We start from the raw sequence: 21,236 nt of genomic DNA, 5'->3' as shown, positions 1-21,236 counted from the left end.
TTCCTTGCAATCATCTTGGAAGGGAAATGTCTATTTCTGGCTGAGGCTTGGCCTCTCTGGAGAGGAGTTTATAAAGCATGTCTTACTATCTGCTATGTAGTGAGGAATTTAGGACAAAATTTGGAGCAACCTTATGGGGTAAGATAATCAGCACTTTCTAAAAAAGGAAAACCTACTTAGATTAGCATAGAGCTAGATCTTATAAGTCAGTTATGACCTGGATAGGATTTAAGTACTCTGGAAATCACTAATCTTCATGTTCTGTGGCATAGAGGTTATGAGAATAGTTAGGACAAGAAACTAGTTATAATCCAGAAAGAGGTAGGCACCCTATAGGACAATCACCACCCTGGGATTTTCTGCAAACAGTTGTCATAAACTTAAATATCAGTTACCAAAGATTGTATGGTTTAAGCAATTTTTTTTTTTTTTAGCTGCTACTTCCTTTGTTCCTTATAGATAGATAAGACCAAGCACCTCTTCATAGATTTCCATTTTTTGCCTCTACTGTAAGGCTGATCAAATGGGTCTTAAAGTAATCTAATTTTGTTTTCTAGAAAGATGAGAGAAGTTTAGTCTTTCAAATAGCCTATGTTAGCACTGATGCTGAAGCCAAGTATGACCCATGGAAAAACAGAATTTATTTCGGTCTATTTTACCTCTTGGAACATTAATTCCATAAGGAAAGCACTTCATTAAATTCCAATGACATAGAAAGCTTATAAAATGTGCTTCTTAGTTCTTTTTAACTATATTAAAACTTTTTTCTTTGGGCTGGGCTTGGTGACTTATGCCTGTAATACCAGCACTTTGGGATGCCAAGGCGGAAGAATGGCCTGAGCCCAGGAGTTGGAGACCAGCCTGGGCAACAAGACCCCGTCTCTACAAAAAACCCACAAAACTTAACTGGGCATGGTTGTATGTGCCTGTGGTCCCAGTTACTTGGGAAACTGAGATGGGAGGATTGCTTGAGTCTAGGAGGTTGAGGCTGCAGTGAGCCAAGGTCACACCACTATACTGGGAGCAAGATCCCATCTCTAAAAGAAAACAAAAAACAAGCCTTTTTCTTTGGATGCTTCCAAAATTGCATTGGAATCCATTAAATTTTAAAATGCATACCCCTGGGTATCACAATTTCACTTCAAGGAATTTCTTCCGGACAAATATTCCTATTAAATGAAAGTCTATTCTGAACTTGAAGTGCTCAGGCTAATTCCTGCACTTGGCTCCAAGAATGCTAGGCAAAAGACTGGCAAATTCTCTTCTGGAAAAAAATCAACAGCACAAGAAAGCACATTTGGGAGTCCTACAATGAGGCAAGTGGATCCCACTTGATGACTTCAAAGTGAAACCTACCAGAGGACAAGTATTTGAGAGTACAGAGATAATAATCAACTATTACGTGAAAGTCACTTGACATCTGAGGAATGTCTCCATCATGAAAGCAGACAATAAAACAATGGAATTTAGAGTAAACAAAGACAATGCAGGAAGAGAAATAAATTATGAAACATAAACAACAATGGAATGCTATGATAAGAAAGAATTATCAGTAGACAAATTCTATATGATTCCACTTATATGAGGTACAGAAAGAGAAAGAATGGTGGTTGCCAAGGGCTGGGGGAATGAGGAGTGGGGAGTTATTGTTTAATGGAGAAAGAGTTTCAATTTTGCAATAGGAAGAGTTCTGAAGATGGGTGATGGTTGCACAATAATATTAATGTACTTCATACCACTGAACTATATACTTAAAAATAGTTAAGACAGTTGAGTTTATGTTGTGTGTATTTGACCACAATGAAAATTAGAAAGAAAATGAATAATGGGAGCTCTTGGAAATGAAAAATATGATTGCCAAAATGAGAAATTCATAGTATGGAAGATGAAGACGAGGAAATTTCCCAGAAGGTAGATTCAAGAGATGACATATAGATGGAAATAAATATAGATGGAAAATACAGGACAAATAAATAATAAAAATACAGGACAAAATAAAGGATCAGCCTGTAATCCCAACACTTTGGGAGGCTGAGGCAGGAGAATTGCTTGAGCCCAGGAGTTCGAGATCAGCGTGGGCAACATAGCAAGATGTATCTCTGTTAAAAAAAAAAAAAAAATTAAGTTAGCTAGGTGTGGTGGCTCACATCTGTAGTCCCAGCTCTTAGAAGGGTGAGGCAGGAGGATCACTCAAGCCCAGGAGTTGAGGCGGCAGTGAGTTATGATGACAGAGCAAGACACTACCTCTGAAAAGAGAGAGAGAAATCTTGTATCAGAGTTCCAACAGCAAACCTAATTCAGCACATGAGTATATATGGTTGGGATAAAGAGATTTTTATGAAAAGACTATTTATGGGAGTGTGAGCAGCAAGGATTAAGGGGACAAACAAAGGTGGTATAGTGTCCAGGGACCAGCAGCAAAGAGAAGCTATTACACTCCTAGGGCTGAAATGCAAGGGGAGGAGGCCATGTAAATAGGGTCCAATAAGAACTAGAGCCAAGGAGGAAGGGCCTTCCAGTGATAGATATAGCTAGTGCCTGAGAGAGGGGGCTCTGCAACAGCAACGAGACAAGAAAGCACATTCAGGAATGCTACAATAAGGCAAGTGGATCCCGCTTGATGACTCCAAAGTGAAATCTACCAGAGGACAAGTATTATTTGAATATATAGAGATAATAATTCGAGTATACGGGAGAAATATTCTGACCTCTCTCTCTTCCCGTGATCTGGTCTGATATTGGCTAGACCTAACCAGAAGGTAGACTGGGTGAGAGTCTATAGTTCATATAGTCTATAGTCATCCTCTCAGGGTAGGGTAGGTCTAGTATGGGAAAGAAAATAAATTATCAAAGAATAGTACAATAACATTTTCCCATATAAAAAACATCTGGTGTCCATCCCAGGGAATTAAAAAAAAAAAAAAGCCTTACGTGAGGCATAACATAATGAAATTTCAGAAAAACATTAACCAAGAAAAGATCCTAAAAGGTTGCAGAGAGGAAAGAAGAGTTCATATATAAAGGATCAAAAACCAGAATGGCATTGGATTGATCAGCAGCAGCACTGAATGCTGTATGACAATGGAGCAATGTCTTCAAATTTCTGAGGAAATTCTCTTCTCTTCTCTTCTCTTCTCTTTTCTTTTCTTTGTGAGACCGAGTTTCGCTCTTGTTGCCCAGGCTGAAGTGCAAGGGTGCCATCTCGGCTCACCACAACCTCTGCCTCCTGGGTTCAAGCAATTCTCCTGCCTCAGCCTCCCGAGTAGCTGGGATTACAGGCATGTGCCACCACGCCCGACTAATTTAGTATTTTTAGTAGGGACGGGGTTTCTCCATGTTGGTCAGGCTGGTCTTGAATTCCTGACCTCATGTGATCCGCCTGCCTCAGCCTCCCAGAGTCCTGGGATTACGGGTGTGAACCACCGTGCCCAGCTGGAACTATCATTTTCAAGCCAAATTGTCAATTAAATGTAAGGGTGGAACAAAGACATTTGCAAACATGCAATGTTTCAAAAAATTTCACAGTGGGAGGTCTAACCGGCATCGTACTAGTGAATTCATCACTAGATATTGTCTTACACAACACATATTATTTTGTAGGCCATTTCCACTATGTCCTATAAATAGGAGTGGTATTTGCCATTATAGGAGGCTTTATCCACTGATTCCCCCCTATTTCCAGGCTACACACTTAATCAGACCTATGCTAAAATCCACTTCACCACTTTATTTATAGGTGGTAATTTAACTTTTTTCCACAGCACTTCCCGGCCTATCCAGCATGCCTCGACGTTACTCTGATTATCCTGATGTGCACACCCCCTGAAATATTATCTCCTTCATAGGCTCATTTATCTCACTAACAGCAGTTATACTAATAATATTTATAATCTCAGAAGCCTTTGCTTCAAAACGAAAAGTACTAACAATTGAACAACCATCTACTAATTTAGAAGGGCCTTATGGATGTCCACCACTCTACTGCACATTTGGAGAGCGAACTTGTGTGAAAGCCTAAACAAGAAAGGAAGGAATTGAATCTCCAAAAACTGGTTTCAAGCCAATCCCACAACTTCTATGACTCTCTCGGTAAGATATTAGTAAAATTATTACATAACTTTGTCAAAGCAAATTTATAGGTTGAATCCTAAATGTCTTAATGGCTCATCCAGTTCAAATAGGCCTTCAAGACTCCACATCCCCTATTATAGAAGAACCACTCACTTTCCATGACCATGCTCTTATAATTGTTTTCCTAATTAGTTCCCTGGTCCTATACAGCATTTCCCTAATACTCATAACAAAATTAACTCATACTGGGACCATAGATGCTCAAGAAATCGAAACTGTGTGAACTATTTTACCCGCCATTATCTTAATTCTAATTGCCCTCCCATCCCTACATATTCTGCACATAACAGAAGAGGTTAACAATCCTTCTCTTACTGTCAAAGCAATTGGCCACCAATGATACTGAAGCTATGAAGAGTTAGGCTTTGATCCTTATATGATTCCAACAGCAGACTTAAAGCCAGGAGAACTTCGACTCCTCGAAGGTGATAACTGAACAATTCTCCCAATACAGATCCCTGTTCATATATTAATCTCATCCAAAGACATCCTGCATTCATGAACTATCCCCTCACTGGGCCTCAAAACAGATGCAATCCCCAGATGCTTAAATCAAACTACCTTAACTGCTACATGTCCAGGCCTTTACTATGGACAGTGCTCAGAAATCTGTAGGTCTAACCACAGTTTTATACTTATTGTCCTAGAATTAACCCCCTTAAAATGCTTTGAAACCTGATCCACATCTGCACTGTAATATCACTGTGAAGCTATCTAGCATCAACCTTTTAAGTTATAGACTGAGGGGATCTGCACCTCTCTGCACTGAATGCCTCAACTAGATACTTCCACATGCTCCATTGTCATCCTGTCAATAATTGTAACTTTATGCTCCATTATTCAGTTAAAATTATCAAATTTCATTTATTATACAGCCCCATACCAAATACAATCAAAACGCAAAAACATAAAGCCCCTGAGAATTAAAATGAACGAAAATCTATTCACCTCTTTTACTACCCCGACAATTCTAGGCCTACCTGCAGTAGTATTAATCATTTTATTTCCCCCTGTACTATTTCCAACCTCCAGTCCATCTAATCAGTAACCGATTGATTTCCATTCAACAGTGACTGATTCAACTTGTACTAAAACAAATAATAATAACCCATAACATTAAAAGATGAACCTGATCCCTTATACTGATCTCCCTAATTCTCTTCACTGCCTCAACCAATCTCCTTGGGCTTCTATCCCATTCATTTACACCAACTACCCAATTATCAATAAACCTAGGTATAGCAATCCCCTTATGAGCAGGCACAGTAATTACAGGCTTCCACTTCAAGATGAAAACCTCTTTAGCTCACTTTTTACTACAAGGCACACCTATACCACTTATCCCTATGCTAGTGATCATTGAAACTATTAGCCTATTCATTCAACCAATGGCACTAGCTGTGTGATTAACAGCCAACATTATAGCCAGAAACCTACTAATACATTTAATTGAGGAGCCACACTAGTACGATCAACTATCAGTCTTTCCACAGCTTCAATCGCTGTCATTATTCTAATGCTAACTATCCTCGAATTTGCCATAGCCCTTATTCAGGCCTATGTCTTCACACTGCTAGTAAGCCTTTACCTGTACAACACATAATGACCCACCAAACACATGCCTACCATATAGTTAACCCCAGCCCCTGACCACTAACAGGAGCTCTCTCATCTCTCCTGATAACATCTGGCCTGGCCATGTGATTTCACTTTAACTCTATCGCCCTTTTAACCCTGGGCCTACTAACCCACACACTAACTATATACCAGTGATGGCGTGACACTATCTGAGAAAGTCCATTTCAAGGCCACCACACATCAATCATCCAAAAAGGCCTCTGATATGGAATAATTCTATTTATTGTCTGAGAAGTATTCTTTTTTGCTGGTTTCTTCTGGGTATTCTACCACTCTAGTCTAGTTCCAGTTCCAGAATTAGGGGGACACTGACCCCTAACAGGTATTTCTCCCCTCAAACCTTAGAAGTCCCCTTCCTGAATACACCTGTGTTACTTACATCAGGATTTTCAATTACTTGTGCTCACCCCAGCCTGATAGAAGGCAGTCGAAAGCAGATACTTCAAGCACTGTCCATCACAATTACCTTAGGTATTTACCCCTCTACGAGCCTCAGAATATTTCCAGGCCCCCTTTACTATCTCTGATGGAATCTATGGCTCAACATTCTTTACAGCCACAGGCTCTCATGGATTTCATGTTATTATTGGATCAACAGTTCTCACTATCTGCCTCCTCTGCCAATTAAAATTCCACTTTACATTCAACCACCACTTTGCCTTTGAAGCCGCCGCTGGATATTGACACTTCGTAGATGTAGTATGACTATTCTTATAGGTCTCTATCTATTGATGAGGGTCCTACTCTTTTAGTATAAACAGTACCATTGACTTCCAGTCAATTAGTTTCCATAACATCCGAAAGAGAGTAATCAACCTGACACTAGCGCTAGTAACTGACACCTTACTGGCCCTATTACTAATAATAATCGCATTTTGGCTCCCACAACTTAATATCTATATAGAAAAATCCAACCCCTATGAATGCGGATTTGACCCACTAGCCTCCACCTGCCTCGCCTTTTCCATTACATTCTTCCTAGTAGCCATCACATTCTTCCTCTTCGACTCAGAGATTGCTCTACTACTACCCCTGCCATGAGCCCTTCAAACAACCAACCTGACACTAATAATCAGCACAGCCCTTATACTAGTTACCATTTTAATCCTAGGCTTGACTTATGAATGAGCCCAAAAAGGATTAGAGTGTACTGAATTGTAAATAGTTTAAGTCAAAATAAATGATTTTGACTCATTAGATTATGGTACACCATATTCACCAAATCCCCGCGATTTATATCAACATTACATTAGCATATACCATACCACTGCTAGGAGTATTAGTCTATTGATCCCACCTAATACCATACCTATTATGCCTAGAAGGCATAATACTATCAATATTTATCATACATACTCATAACTTTAAATATACATTTCGCTCTAGCATCCATAGTACCCATTATTCTCCTAGTATTTGCTGCCTGTGAAGCTGCAGTGGGCCTTGTCTTACTAGTTTCAATCTCCAGTACATATGGTCTAGGTTATGTAGAAAATCTAAATTTACTTAAATGGTAAAAATTATTATTCCAACAATTATACTGTTGCCGCCTCCCAGATTCAAGCAATTCTCCTGCCTCAGTCTCCTGAGTAGCTGGGATTACAGGCATGCACCACCACGTCCGGCTACTTTTGTATTTTTAGTAGAGATGGGGTTTCTCAATACTGAGGCTGGTCTCGAACTCCTGACCTCAGGTGATCCGCCTGCCTCGGCCTCCCAAAGTGCTGGGATTACAGGTGTGAGCCACTGCGCCCGGCCGATCCTATTTTTTTAAGTAAAAAAAAGTCTTATAAATATATATTACATTATACATAGAAAATGAAAGGTTGGGGAATTGTGGAATTTTGTTTTCTAATTTAATAATTTTTATATTGAATTGTTTATATGAGAATGGACTTTGTATACTCAGAAAAAAATCAACACAGATGAATTTCTAATAAGATTACTTTGGACTTATAAATCAATTTTCCCATAGCTTCAGTTAACAATATTCATTCATCAAACTATTGTCTTGGGTATTAGAGAGACAGAGATGAATAAAATATATTTTCTGCCTTTAATTTTATCACACTCCAGTGGAACAGTTTTTAAAGTACTCTGTGTTTCAGGGGTGCAGTATATGTTTTGATCTGAATTTCATTTTCAAAACATATTTTGTTTTTCTTGAGACAGAGTCTTGCTCTGTTGCCCAGGCTGGAGTGCAGAGGCTCCTGCAGCCTCTACCTCCTGGGCTAAAAGAATCCTCTTGCTTCAGCCTCCTGAGTAGCTGGTACTACAGGTGTGCATCACCCTGCCTGGCTAATTTTTTTATTTTTTGTGGGGATGAGGTCTTGCTATGTTGCCCAGGCTGGTCTCTAGCTCCTCAGCTCAAGCGATCCTCTTGCTTTGGCCTCCCAAAGTGCTGAGATTATAGGCCTGAGCCACTGTGCCTGGCCCAAAACATATTTTAAATATTTAAAAACTTATAATAAAAATCAATTTTAATATAATAATTTTATTTTATTTTATTTATTTTTTCAAGACAGTCTCACTTACTCTGTTGCCCAGGCTGGAGTGCAATGGAGTAATCTCAGCTCACATAAACCTCCGCCTCCTGGGTTCAACCAATTCTCCTGCCTCAGCCTCTCGAGTAGCTGGGATTACAGGCGCACGCCACCACACTTGGCTAATTTTTGTATTTTTAGTAGAGACTGGGTTTCACCATGTTGGCCAGGCTGGTCTCAAACTCCTGGCCTCAAGTGATCCACCTGCCTCTTGGCCTCTCAAAGTGCTGGGATTATAGGTGTGAGCCACCACGCCTGGCCAATCTAATAAATTTTAATGTATTGGGGCCACTACTAGTTAATATCTGCTGTCACGGTTTTTTTTTTTTTTTTTTTTTTTAAACAGATTCTCACTCTGTCGCTAGGCTGGAGCGCAGTAGCGTGATCTCAGCTTACTGCAACCTCTGCCTCCCTGGTTCAAGCAATTCTATTGCCTCAGCCTCCAGAGTGGCTGGGGCTACAGGTGCGCACCACCATGCCCAGCTAATTTTTGTATTTTTAGTAGAGACAGGGTTTCACCATGTTGGCCAGGATGGTCTCAATCTCTCGACCTTGTGATCTGCCTGCCTCGGCCTCCCAAAGTGCTGGGATTACAAGTGTGAGCCACTGTGCCTGGCCAGTATTTTCTTTATGTAGACTTCAGTGTTAAATTTTTCCTGTCATTTTAGAGCATATATTTGAATTTATTGTAAACATGTCATTACTTAAAAAGATTGTAGCTTTACATTGGTCTATTTCACTAGCACTACATTCTAACCAACTGAGCCAACCGGCCAGCTACACTGTTCTTTTTAAAATCCAGGTCTGCATATGTCTCCTTAGAGAAAAATCTCCAGGTAACTACGCAACCACAGCTTATGTGCGCTGAGCACAATTAAACATCTAGCAAAGTTCATCTGTTTGATGTACATTCTTATGTACAATAACAAATACATGGACAACATGTCAGGTAAGGTAGATAGGGTTTTGCAGATTCTTAAATTTAGAGCTTTATACATTTTCAGTGTTTGCCTGAATTTTGTAAGAAAGCATGTGAGTAGTTGTATGTTTTTGTGAACCAATTTTTAAAATGTTTATCATGGCCACTGAAACAGAGACAAAGTAACAATAGAATAAGGAATCACCCTATACTTGTCACCCTGCTTCAACAATTATCGATATTCTTCCATTCTCGTGGCATCTATATCTCCATTTGATCTCCTCTTTATTATTATTTTTTCCAGTATTTTCCATTGCTCCTATTTCAAGTCTGAGTCTGCCTAGTTGCAGAATAATTAAAAGCACACTGTTGGCCAGGTGTGTGGCTCACACCTGTAATCCCAACACTGGGAGGCCGAGACCAGCGGATCACCTGAGGTCAGGAATTTGAAACTAGCCTGACCAACATGGAGAAACCCTGTTTCCACTAAAATTAGCCGGGCATGGTGGCGCATGCCTGTAATCCCAGCTACTTGGGAGGCTGAGGCAGGAGACTCGCTTAAACCCAGGAGGCAGAGGTTGTGAGGGCGCCGAGATCACGCCATTGCACTCCAGCCTGGGCAACAAGAGCGAAACTCCGTTTCAAAAAACAAAAACAAGAACAAAACAAAACAAAACAAAAACACTGTTGCCATTTGCAATTACTTCTCTGTATTAATCAGGATTTTCTCAATATTGCTCAACCCCCAAAAAAATACAGAAATATTTTGGATACTGAAACTATCATTTATAAACCCTAATTTCAAATTGTAATGCTCACCAAAATAACCTTGTTTTCTGAGATTCCTTTTTTTTTTTTTTTTTTTTTACATTAGATCTTTCTTCGGGGCTAAAATGAATACATAAACATTGCTTTCAAAACTTCAAATAGTACAAAGAGGATGTATACAAAAGGACATGTTCTTCCTTTCTCCACCCCTCCCAGTTCCCCTTTTCAGAGTCCAGTTTCTTGGGAGAACCTCCAGATATTCTATACATGTGCATATAACTATGCATATAACTAAAGTCTTTAAAAAGCAAAGGCCAGCCGGGTGCAGTGGCTCACGCCTGTAACCCCAGCACTCTGGGAGGCCGAGGCAGGCGGATCACCTGAGATCGGGAGTTCGAGGCCAGCCTGACCGACATGGAGAAACCCTGTCTCTACTAAAAATACAAAATTAGCCAGGCATGGTGGTGTATGCCTGTAATTCCAGCTTCTCAGGAGGCTGAGGCAGGAGAATCGCTTGAACCCAGGAGGTGGAGGTCGCGGTGAGCCAAGATCGCACCATTGCACTCCAGCCTGGGCAACAAAAAAAAAACTCTGTCTAAAAAAAAAAAAAAAAAAAAAGCAAAGGCTATTGGTAGTATACACTGTTCTATATCGTGTTTTTGTTTAATTACCATCCTTTTTTCTGAGACAGAATCTCACTCTATTACCAGGAGTGCAGTGGTGTGATCTTGGCTAACTGCAACTCCCCCATCCTGGATTCAAGTGATTCTTGTGCCTCAGCCTCCTGAGTAGCTGGGATTACAGGCACGTGCCACCACGCCCAGCTAATTATTGTATTTTTACTGGCGAGACAAGGTTTCGCCACATTGGCTAGGCTGGTCTCGAACTTCTGCCCACCTCAGCCTCCCAAAGTTCTGGGATTACAGGTGTGAGCCACTGCACCCAGCCTCAATTAACATACATTCTAATACATAGATTGAAGAGTTTCTGAAAAGATACAAGAACTGCTGGTATAGCAGAAACCATATCTCTGAAAGTACAATGTCAATGAACCAAAAGAGGAGGAGCAATACTGTCCTTTTAAGAACCAGAAAAGTTCTGGTTCAGAACTGTCATATCAATGACAGTTGATATTTGAGTTGAACCTTTTTTTTTCCTTTTTGAGACAGGGTCTCATTATGTTGCCCAGTGTGGTCTCCACCTCCTGGGCTCAAGCGATCCTTCTACCTCAGCCTCACAATTAGCCAGGATTATAGGCATGCACCACTGAGCCTGGTCTTAAGTCAAATCTTGACAGAATATTGAAGCATGGCAGAAAAGTAGATTGTTTTAAGTGGTAATATTCACCAATTCCAAACATAATTTCTTTGGTTCTCCTTCTTCTTCCCTTTTCTTTTCTTCCCAGCATGTTAGTTGGTAGGTACAAAATATCTTGAGCAGCTGCGGGTCTGTTGAAAGTCATCCTGACTGGGCACGGTGGCTCACGCCTGTAATCCCAGCACTTTGGGAAGCCAAGGCGGGTGGATCGCTTGAGCCCAGGAGTTCAAGACCAGCCTTGGCAACATGGAGAAACCCAATCTCTACTAAAAATACAAAACTAGCCACGCGTGGTGGGATGCATCTGTAGTCCCAGCTACTTGGGAGGCTGAGGTGGGAGAATCACCTGAGCCTGGAAGTTCAAGGCTGCAGTGAGCTGTGATCACGCCACTGTACTCCAGCCTGGGTGACAGGGCAAGATCCTGTCTCGAGAGTCTTTTGGGAAAAAAAAAAAAAAAGAAAGCCACTAACCTACTGTAGTGAAAGGATGCTGGAATAAGAATTGAAAGACCCCAGTTCTAATTTTAGGAAGCCATTTAACCTCTTTAGTTTCCTCATTTATATCATGAATATACCATATGTTTGTCTTTTTTATTAGATTTTTGAGACAATCTGCTGGACTAGAGTACCATCCTGTGGTGAAACCAAATTGGCTTTGGAGTCTAAAATCATGGGTTTGAAATCAGTTGGTTTTTGGTTTTGTTTTGTTTGTTGCTGTGAATGGTATAGTTGCTAAATCATTCATTTCTTTAGCAGGAGATTATTGCGTATCTGCCATATGCCAGCTTCTGCGAGGCATAAAGATACAAGGGTGGACAAGACAGACAGGATCTTAAATTGTAATTTTTTTGAGGACAGTGTGTACCAGGCACTGTGGTAAGGCAGAGAAGTAATGGGAAATCCCTAGGTAACCTCATGTGTCGCACAGGTGCAAATAATGTCTATGTGCTGAAACCTCACAGTCTGACTTCTCTGAAAGTGAGTCTTCTATATATATCCAACGTATGTTTTATTTATTTATGGTTTTGTTCGGAGATGGAGTCTTGCTCTGTTGTCCAGGCTGGAGTGCAGTGGCGTGATCTTGGCTCACTGCAACTTCCACCTCCCGGATTAAAGCGATTCTCTTACCTCAGCCTCCCGAGTAGCTGGGACTACAGATGCACACCACCACACTTGGCTAATTTTTGTATTTTTCGCAGAAATGGGGTTTCACCATGTTAGCCAGGCTGGTCTTGAACTCCTGACCTCAGGCAACCCACCTGCCTCGGCCTCCCAAACTGCTGGAATTACAGGTGTGAGCCACTGTGTCCAGCCTATTTAGTTATTTTTTGAGACAGTCTTGTTCTCTTACCCAGGCTGGAGTGCAATGGCGCAGTCTTGGCTCACGGCAACCTCCCTCTCCCCGGTTCAAGTGATTCTCCTGCCTCAGCCTCTTGAGTAGCTGGGATTACAGGCACCTGCCACAGTGCCTGGCTAATTTTTGTGTTTTTAGTAGAGACGGGGGTTTTGCCATGTTGGCCAGGCTGGTCTCAGATGCCTAACCTCAAGTGATCTGCCTGTCTCAGCCTCCCAAAGTGCTGAGATTACAGCGCCTGGCCTCAACACATATTTTAAATAATTCATTAGAAACTCAAACCTAGTATGTACAAACCTAAACTGATTTCAATACCACGGCTTTTCCTCCCCACTCTTCCCCTTCTCTATAAACACAACACCATCTACCACAATTTTCAAGCCAGAAATCTAGGGGACTTCCCCTAGAAACCTCCCATACCTCCGATCACCTGCAAGACAAATTAACTCTACCTAGAAGGTAGGTCTTGAATCCATCCACTTTTTCTGTCTCTGAAATCCCCCTTGCTCAGACTTCTTTGCAATAGGCTCCTTATGATTTTCCTCACTTCCTGATCTCCTACAAGCCATTCTCCATACAGTAGCCAGAGTGGATTCCCAGCGTGAAAACAACAGCAACAGCAGCAATAACAAACACAGACAAAACAAATAAACAAAACTGAAAATACAAGTATTCTTTAATTCCCAAACCTTCCTGAGAAGATTCTTCCTCTGGGTTCTGGAGCTTCTGTTGTGCTACTCAGGATAAATTAATTACAGATGCAGAAATAGTGACGTCAGAAAGAACAGACTGATATACTTTAGTTTAGCAAAGGCAGGGAGTTATTCAAGAAACAAGAATGGAGCCTAGGAGGTGAGAGAATGAGGTCAAAGAAGAAAAGCCAGGTCCAGGTCTGGCCTATTTTTAGAGAGATGAGAGATTGGAGACTGTTGCTGTGTTGTGATGAGTAGAACTTGGAGAAAAAGATCAAAGTTTTTTATCATGTCTATTGAGATGCATGCAAATAAATTCGCTTTTCATAACCTTTTGTTATATGTCAAATACCATGCTTATTTCATAGATTTCAGTAAATATTAGATAGCCTTTCATTTCTACTTTAACAGGTGTCTATTGTTTCTTTTCAGTGAGACATTGTGCTGATGGAGGCAATGAGTGGGCTCAGCTCTATTCAAAATACATTATTGTACTTAGAATAAAATCTGAATCCCTTACCAGGGTCTAAAAAGCTCTGCATTATCTAGCCTTTACCTGTCCCATCTTATCTCTGAACTACTCACCTTTGCTGATGCTGCCCTTCCTCTGGTTCCTTCAACAGACAGCTGTTTCCTTTCTCAGGCTCTGCGCAGCTATTTCCTGTTTAAAATGTTCTTTCCATGATGGTTCATTGTGTGTTTTTTTTTTTTTTTTTTTTTTTGTTGTTGTTGTTGTTTGTTTTGTTTTGTTTTTGAGATGGAGGTCTTGCTCTGTTGCCCAGGCTGGAGTGCAGTGGCACAATCTTGGCTCACTGCAACCTCCGCCTCCCTGGTTCAAGCAATTCTCCTGTCTCAGCCTCCTGAGTAGCTGGGACTACAGGCGCCCGCCACCACGCCTGGCTAATTTTTGTATTTTTAGTAGAGACGGGGTTTCACCATGTTGGTCAGGCTGGGCTCGAATTCCTGACCTCAGGTGATCTGCCCGCCTCAGCCTTCTAAAGTGCTGGGATTACAGGGGTGAGCCACTGCACCCGGCTGGCTCATTCTTATCTTTTAGGTCTTATCTTAACTTCAGAAAGGACTTCTCACCTAGCTTAGCTAGATCTCTACTATTGCCCTCTTCGATGGCACTCTGCTTTTTTTTTTCTACAGAATTTTGCAAGTGGTAATTTATTTACATGTGTAGTTATATGTGTGTGCACCTATGCATGTTTCATTTACTTGCTCACTGTCTCCAGCAGATGTTAAGTCCATGAGGATAAGGAGCTTGTGGGTTTGCTCATCACTGTAAAGCCATCACAGTGTTCTGCACATAGAAGGCAGTCAATGAATATTTGTTGAGTGAACAAATAAGCTCTTATGGAGGTTAACACTGAGAAGGAAATACAGATATTGAACAAATAACCCAGGGAAACTAACTTAAGTGGGTTGGGTGGGTATGACAACCCAGGCCTCTTCCATCTAAAAACTGAGAAGTTGGCCACTTGACAAGAGTGAGACGTGTTCCAAGGAGAAGAACTAGCATGTGTGAAGGAATTAGGATAAGACTATTGTTTTGGGGGGAAATGAAAGAAGAGCAGTATGGCGGGAGCCTAGAGAGGAGGACAGGTCAGAGGTGGGCCCATGGAACTTATGGTAAACCTCAGGACTGGGGGACTGGTCCTAAGAAGGGATGGTAAGCTTTAGGCTGTGTAGTAAGGTGATTATGTTTGTGGTTTTAAGATAGCACTATAGATGTGTGGGGAATTGGGAGCTTGGAGAAGTAGGGTGGGGCAGAGATGATCTAGGGAGATTGGCTAAGCAAGAGTAAGAGTGCAGGCCAGAGAAGATACAGGTTGGCTAGAAGGGATGGCAGGTCTGGAGAATAGTAGTAGATTCATGAGAGATTTAAGAACAAGAGTAGTTAAGATACAGTGATTCGCTGGCCTTATCCCAAGGAAAGGGGAGAGCCAAGATGACTTCCAGGGTTTTGATTTAGACTACTTAGCAGATGGTGGTACCACTGACTGAGGTAGGGAAGACTGCAAGGGAGTGGTGGTGAAGAGATGATGGATTTACTTGTGGGTAAGGTTTGTGGTACCTGTGAGATATAGGAGAAGAGATGCCAAGCAGGCAGTTGAAGAGATGGCAGTGTGATGGTCAGTGGAATCCTGGGCACAAATGCAGCTGCCAGTCTAGGAAGTGAGAGGCCTAGATGAGTTTCTCAGGCACTCTTACTTTTTAAGGGTCGGATTGAGAAGGAGCCAGCAAAAGTGACCAAGGCACAGTCAGAGAGGTAAGAAGGACACCTGGAAATATGTAGTGCTATGGACACACATTTGGCCTAAGACAAATTTCAGTGAAGTACCAGTCAGATTTTAAGTACAGAATATCACTAAAGACTTCAAGTTCTTATAATTCTCCTTTTTATTAAGAAATCATGCATCAACATTTCTTGAGGAAAAAACCTCTTTTTTTGTTTTTAGACACAAGGTCTCACTCTGTCACCCAGGGTGGAGTGCAGTAGTGCCATCATGGCTCACTACAGCCTCAAACTCCTGGGCTCAGAGGATCCTCCCACCTCAGCCTCCTGAGTAGCTAGGACTACAGGTGTGTGTCACCACACCTGGCTAATTAAAAAAAAATAATAATAATACCACTGGAATGCAGTGGTATGATCTCAGCTCACTGCAACCTCCACCTCCTGAGTTCAAGTGATTCTCCTGCCTCAGCCTTCTGAGTAGCTGGGATTACAGGTGTGCGCCACCATGCTTGGCTAATTGTTGTATTTTTAGTAGAGATGGAGTTTTGCCATGTTGGCCAGGCTGGTCTCAAACTCCTGGCCTCAAGTGATCCATTCGCCTCGGTCTCTCAAAGTGCTGAGATTACAGGTGTGAGCCATTGCACCGGGGCCCTAATTCTAGAAGTTTTTGTAGAGATGGAGTCTTGTTATGTTACTCAGGCTGATCTTAAACTCTTGGGCTCAAGCAATCCTCCCGCCTCAGCCTCCCAAAGTGTTGGGATTACAAGTGTGAACCACTGTGCTTGGCTTTCTTTTCTTTCTTTTTTGAGATAGGGTCTCACTCTGTTGCCAGGCTGGAATGCAGTGGTGTGTTCATGGCTCACTGCAGCCTTGACCTCCCAGGTTCAGGTGATGCTCCCATCTTAGCCTCCCAAGTAGCTCATACTACAGGTGTGCACCACCATGTGCAGCTAATTTTAAAATTTTTTGTAGAGATAGGGTTTTTCATGTTGTCCAGGCTGGTCTTGAACTCCTGGGCTCAAGGCATCTGCCCACCTCAGCCTTCCAAAGTGCTGGGACTACAGGCACTGTGCCTGGCCTCTCAGGTCTCTATTTTCATGTCAGTATTTTACCCTACAGTATTTTATAAAAGGCTTATGACTTTTATACAATTATTATAATTACAATGGATGCATACTTTTGATTTTTTTCATTTTAAAGTGAAAAGAATTTGTGATTTCATAATTACCATTTTGATGGCTGTATAATGTTCCATTCAATAACATTTTAGAGGTTTGTAAGTGGATACAGCTGATTCTAGAATAACTAAAGGAGGAAAAGAAACCACTACAGGACAATAAACATTTTCATAAAACCCATCTTCCTTTACCACGGCAGGATCATTGTAGAGTTAAGCAAGCACAGGAGCAAATGAGCCTATCAATAATTTTGTCTTTTGAAATTTAAATATAGACAAACTAATTCTAACATGTTGCTTTCTGTCTACAATTATATACAGTTATGTTTCAATCTCGGAGAGAAAGTGGGAAAATTTGAATTATATCCTAAGAAGAGCAGGGTTAAACTAGAGGAAGATATGTTTATTTTGTTGATCCTTGAAATACAAGGACTCTCTTTGTAGATAAACAAGCAAACTAAAAACCAATACATCACCTTGATGCACATTGTTTTCTTTGAATCTTCAACAATAGATAATGAAGTCAAGGGCAAGAGGAAACGATGCTTTTATTCATTGCCATTAAATCTTAAAAACAGACTGAAGAGCTCTAAGGTATTGAAGCAAGTTTTCTTTTCTTTTAGCATTCTTTAATAATTTAATACTTTTTAAAAATTATTATTTTTTGAAACAGTATCTCACTCTGTCTCCCAGGCTGGAGTACAGTGGCATGATCTTGACTCACTGCAACCTCTGCCTCCTGGGCTCAAGCGATCCTCCTACCTCAGCCTCCCAAATAGCTGGGACTACAGGCATGCACCAGCTGATTTTCGTAGATACAGGGTTTCACCTTGTTGGCCAGGCTGGTCTTGAACTCCTGGGCTCAAGTGATCCCTCCGCCTTGGCCTTCCAAGGTGCCGGGATCACAGGCATGAGCCACAGCACCCTGCTGAATTTCATGGTTTCAAAGCTTTGATTTACAAGTCATCACAAATATCCTTTAGTACAAAGAGGGCTGAAGTGGTTAATTACCTGCTTTAATTGAAGTGCTCTCATTTGTTTAAAGTTAAGCCCTGAACTGACGAGTGAGGTGAACTGTCAAATAAGATGAAAATGAATTTTCTGGAACTGTAGGTTTGAGTTTCTGTAGGAAACAACTAGAAGCAAAAGGTGAAATGGCTCCATCAGAGCTCATGACTGAGCCAAGGACATTTTTTTTAAGCTCTTTGATCTAGTGAAATCAGTTGATTTAATGAAATCTAATAAGATCTGCTGAAATCAATTCTTCAGCTAAGGCAAGCTAAAAGCCTCTTGCCACCAACAAAGATGTCTCCAGTTTGGTGATACCCAAATCAATTGATCAGGAAGCTAAGGACACTAGGGCTGCAAGACTACTTTGGATTAATTTAGTAAACATGTATTGAGATCCTACTTTGTGCAAGACAAAATACCACATATGGCTTCCATGATTGATTGATTGATTGATTGGAGACAGAGTCTCGCTGTGTCGTCCAGGCTGCAGTGCAGTGGGTGAGATCTCTGTTCACTGCAGCCTCCGACTTCCGGGTTTCAAGCTATTCTCTTGCTTCAGCCTCCTGAGTAGCTGAGATTATAGGCATGCACCACCATGCCTGGTTAATTTTGTATTTTTAGTAGAGACAGGGTTTCACCATGTTGGCCAGGTTGATCTTGAACACCTGACCTCAAGTGATCTGCCTTGGCCTCCCAAAGTGCTGGGATTACATCCTTATTTAAAGGCATATCTTGTCTATCCATTGTTTTCAGACCAGACTTGGCTCTTTGCATGGATCCTGCTGGCAGTTTCCTGTATGTTCCTATCCAGTGAGAAGCTATTTTTGGCTTCACACCAGGCTGTAGGGGCCAGATAGTGATGTCAGATCTATCCAGAGCACCAGTCAACCTAAGGCAGGTTCCTAGGCTAAGGGGCTGGGGCTTTCTCTGTGGAGGGGGAGATAGGAGGAGAAAAGGGAATGGATGATAAGGAGAGATGTGTGTCTCTGAATCACGTGGAGACTCTGGAAGTGCTGACCACCTTCTACACACCACATTTTCATATGATCCTTCATTAATAATCATAACAACTGTATGAAGCACATGGTATTGTTTAACTGCATTTTACAGATAAGGAGACTGGATAGTTACCTACCCAAGGTCACAGAGTAAGTGGTGGCCATGGGATTTGAATTTCCTCTCTAGGTCTTTTTTTTTAATTAATTTTTTTAAAACAGAGTTTCGCTCTTGTTGCCCAGGCTGGAGTGCAATGGCCCGATCTTGGCTCCCTCCAACCTCCAACCTCCCAGGTTCAAGCGATTCTCCTGCCTCAGTCTCCCGAGTAGCTGAGATTACAGGTATGTGCCATCATGCCCAGCTAATTTTGTATTTTTAGTAGAGATGGGGTTTCCTCCATGTTGGTCAAGCTGGTCTCCAACTCTCGACCTCAGGTGATCCGCCCGCCTCGGCCTCTCAAAGTGCTGAGATTACAGGCATGAGCCACAGCACCCGGTCTCCTCTCTGGGTCTTTAAAAGCCTTCCACCTCACGCCTGTAATTCCAGCACTTTGGGAGGCCGAGGTGGGCGGATCATGAGGTCAAGAGATCAAGACCACCCTGGCCAACATGGTGAAACCCCAGTCTCTACTAAAAATACAAAAATTAGCCGGGCGTGGCGGCACGCACCTGTAATCCCAGCTACTTGGGAAGCTGAGGCAGGAGAATTGCTTGAACGCGGGAGGCGGAGGTTGCAGCGAGCCGAGATCGAGCCACTGCACTCCAGCCTGGGGGACAGAGCGAGACTTCATCTCAAAAAAACAAAACAAAACAAAAGTCTTCCACCACCGCGCACAGGGACCCAGTCCAGAGTAGGATTTCAGGTCCAGAGTGAATCATACTATGCTCTCCACTCCCACATTTTTACACGACGAAATCTGTCTAGCATGTACAACTAATAAAAATAGTACAGGGAAAAGAGGTCATGGATAGGCAATTTATAGCCAGAGAGGTGGGATTGTAGGTTTTGGGTCCACCATTTTTTATTTTCTTGATGAGGAGCCCTTTAGGTCATTTTAGAACTAGTGTCACTGCCTGCCTTCCTGGGTCTTTGCCACACCAAAGACTTGTTTCCTCCACTAGACAAAAATATGGATGGCTGGCCCAGTCTCAAACAATGATCGTGTAGAATCAAATAAAGCCCTCTGTAAACCATAGCATTTTACAGACTGGTAAGGTAGCAGCCATATTTCCAAGGTATCAGGGAACAGCGAAGCAGCTGATTAAAATAGTCTTGATTACTTGAGATACAGGAGGGTAGGAATAACATATGGTAACTGAATTCCATAGATACTATCTAAAACCAAATTCTAACAGGCAAATTTAATCTTTCTGAGATTTGCCTCTTTGTAGAGCTCTAAAAAATAAGTAAAGGAGAGGGGTGTAAAATGCCACTTAAGATTAGTTAAATTTCTTCTCCTTTTGAGCCCTGTCCATAGGTAGATGGAATTAGGGCAGAACAAAAACATTAAGAATAAAAGCCCGAAGGAGAGGCGCGTACATGTGAATACAAGTGAATACTGGGGTAAGGAAATGAGTTATGCGGAAAAGGCTTCAGACCATCCTTGGGAACTGTTCCGGGTCTGGACATTTCCTTTGGCAACCTTCCAGAGTCTGAGTCCCCAGGGCTCCCCCCGGCGGGAAGGGAAAGGCGCGCGTGGCTAGGCGCGCGCGTACACGGCCACTCACGTGTACACACACACGCGCGCACACTACACATACACACACTGCCCATTTCCTCCGCTCCCTCCCCGCGGGGGGCGGGTCTCTTTCTCTTTAAAGAGCAGACGGTCTCCGCGCACACCCAGGCTCTCAAGGCCTCGGGGGCCCGGGACCCGAGCTGCTCGTAGCCAATGGGAGCGGTAGAGCGGCTCGAGCGCGGCTGACGCTGCACCAATGGGCGATCGTGGGGGGCGGGGGCAGCGGAGGAGACACTATTGTTGATGAGCGGCGGCGGCGGCGGCGGCGGCTGCACCACCTCTTTGCTACCGGTCCCGGCCCGGTCGCCCCCTGCACCCCGGAGTCCAGCTTCGTCATCCCGCGCGGGGGCCTGCCCTCCGGCCTCGAGAATCCTCCCCCTGCAGCCCAACAACAACAAAACCCCCCCGTCTCGCCCAGTCACCGGGGAGGGGGGGACCATGTCCCAGCGGGTGAGGCGCAATGGGTCCCCCACGCCGGCCGGCTCCCTTGGGGGTGGTGCGGTCGCCACGGCCGGGGGACCCGGGAGCCGCTTGCAGCCCATGAGGGCGACGGTTCCGTTCCAGCTGAAGCAGCAGCAGCAACATGGCAGCCCCACGCGGAGCGGCGGCGGCGGCAACAACAACGGTGGCTGCTGTGGTGGCGCCTCAGGCCCCGCAGGCGGCGGCGGCGGCGGCCCGCGCACCGCCTCGCGCAGCACCAGCCCCACGCG

General features: G+C 42.9%; 1 protein-coding gene across 1 annotated transcript; it reads left to right on the top strand.

The window, feature by feature from the left end:
• Positions 1 to 20,736: 20,736 nt before the first annotated feature.
• Positions 20,737 to 21,234, top strand: LOC108537194 (protein FAM117B-like; the record flags this gene model as incomplete). The annotated part of the gene is made up of 1 exon (XM_017884367.1): positions 20,737 to 21,234. A coding segment is annotated over exon 1 (465 nt), but the record flags the coding sequence as incomplete, so codon positions are not given.
• Positions 21,235 to 21,236: the final 2 nt, after the last annotated feature.

Source organism: Rhinopithecus bieti, unplaced genomic scaffold (genome assembly GCF_001698545.2).
Source record: "Rhinopithecus bieti isolate Rb0 unplaced genomic scaffold, ASM169854v2 scaffold_14229, whole genome shotgun sequence".
Taxonomy (NCBI): Eukaryota; Metazoa; Chordata; class Mammalia; order Primates; family Cercopithecidae; genus Rhinopithecus; species Rhinopithecus bieti.
This window is presented reverse-complemented; position numbering and strand designations above follow the sequence as displayed.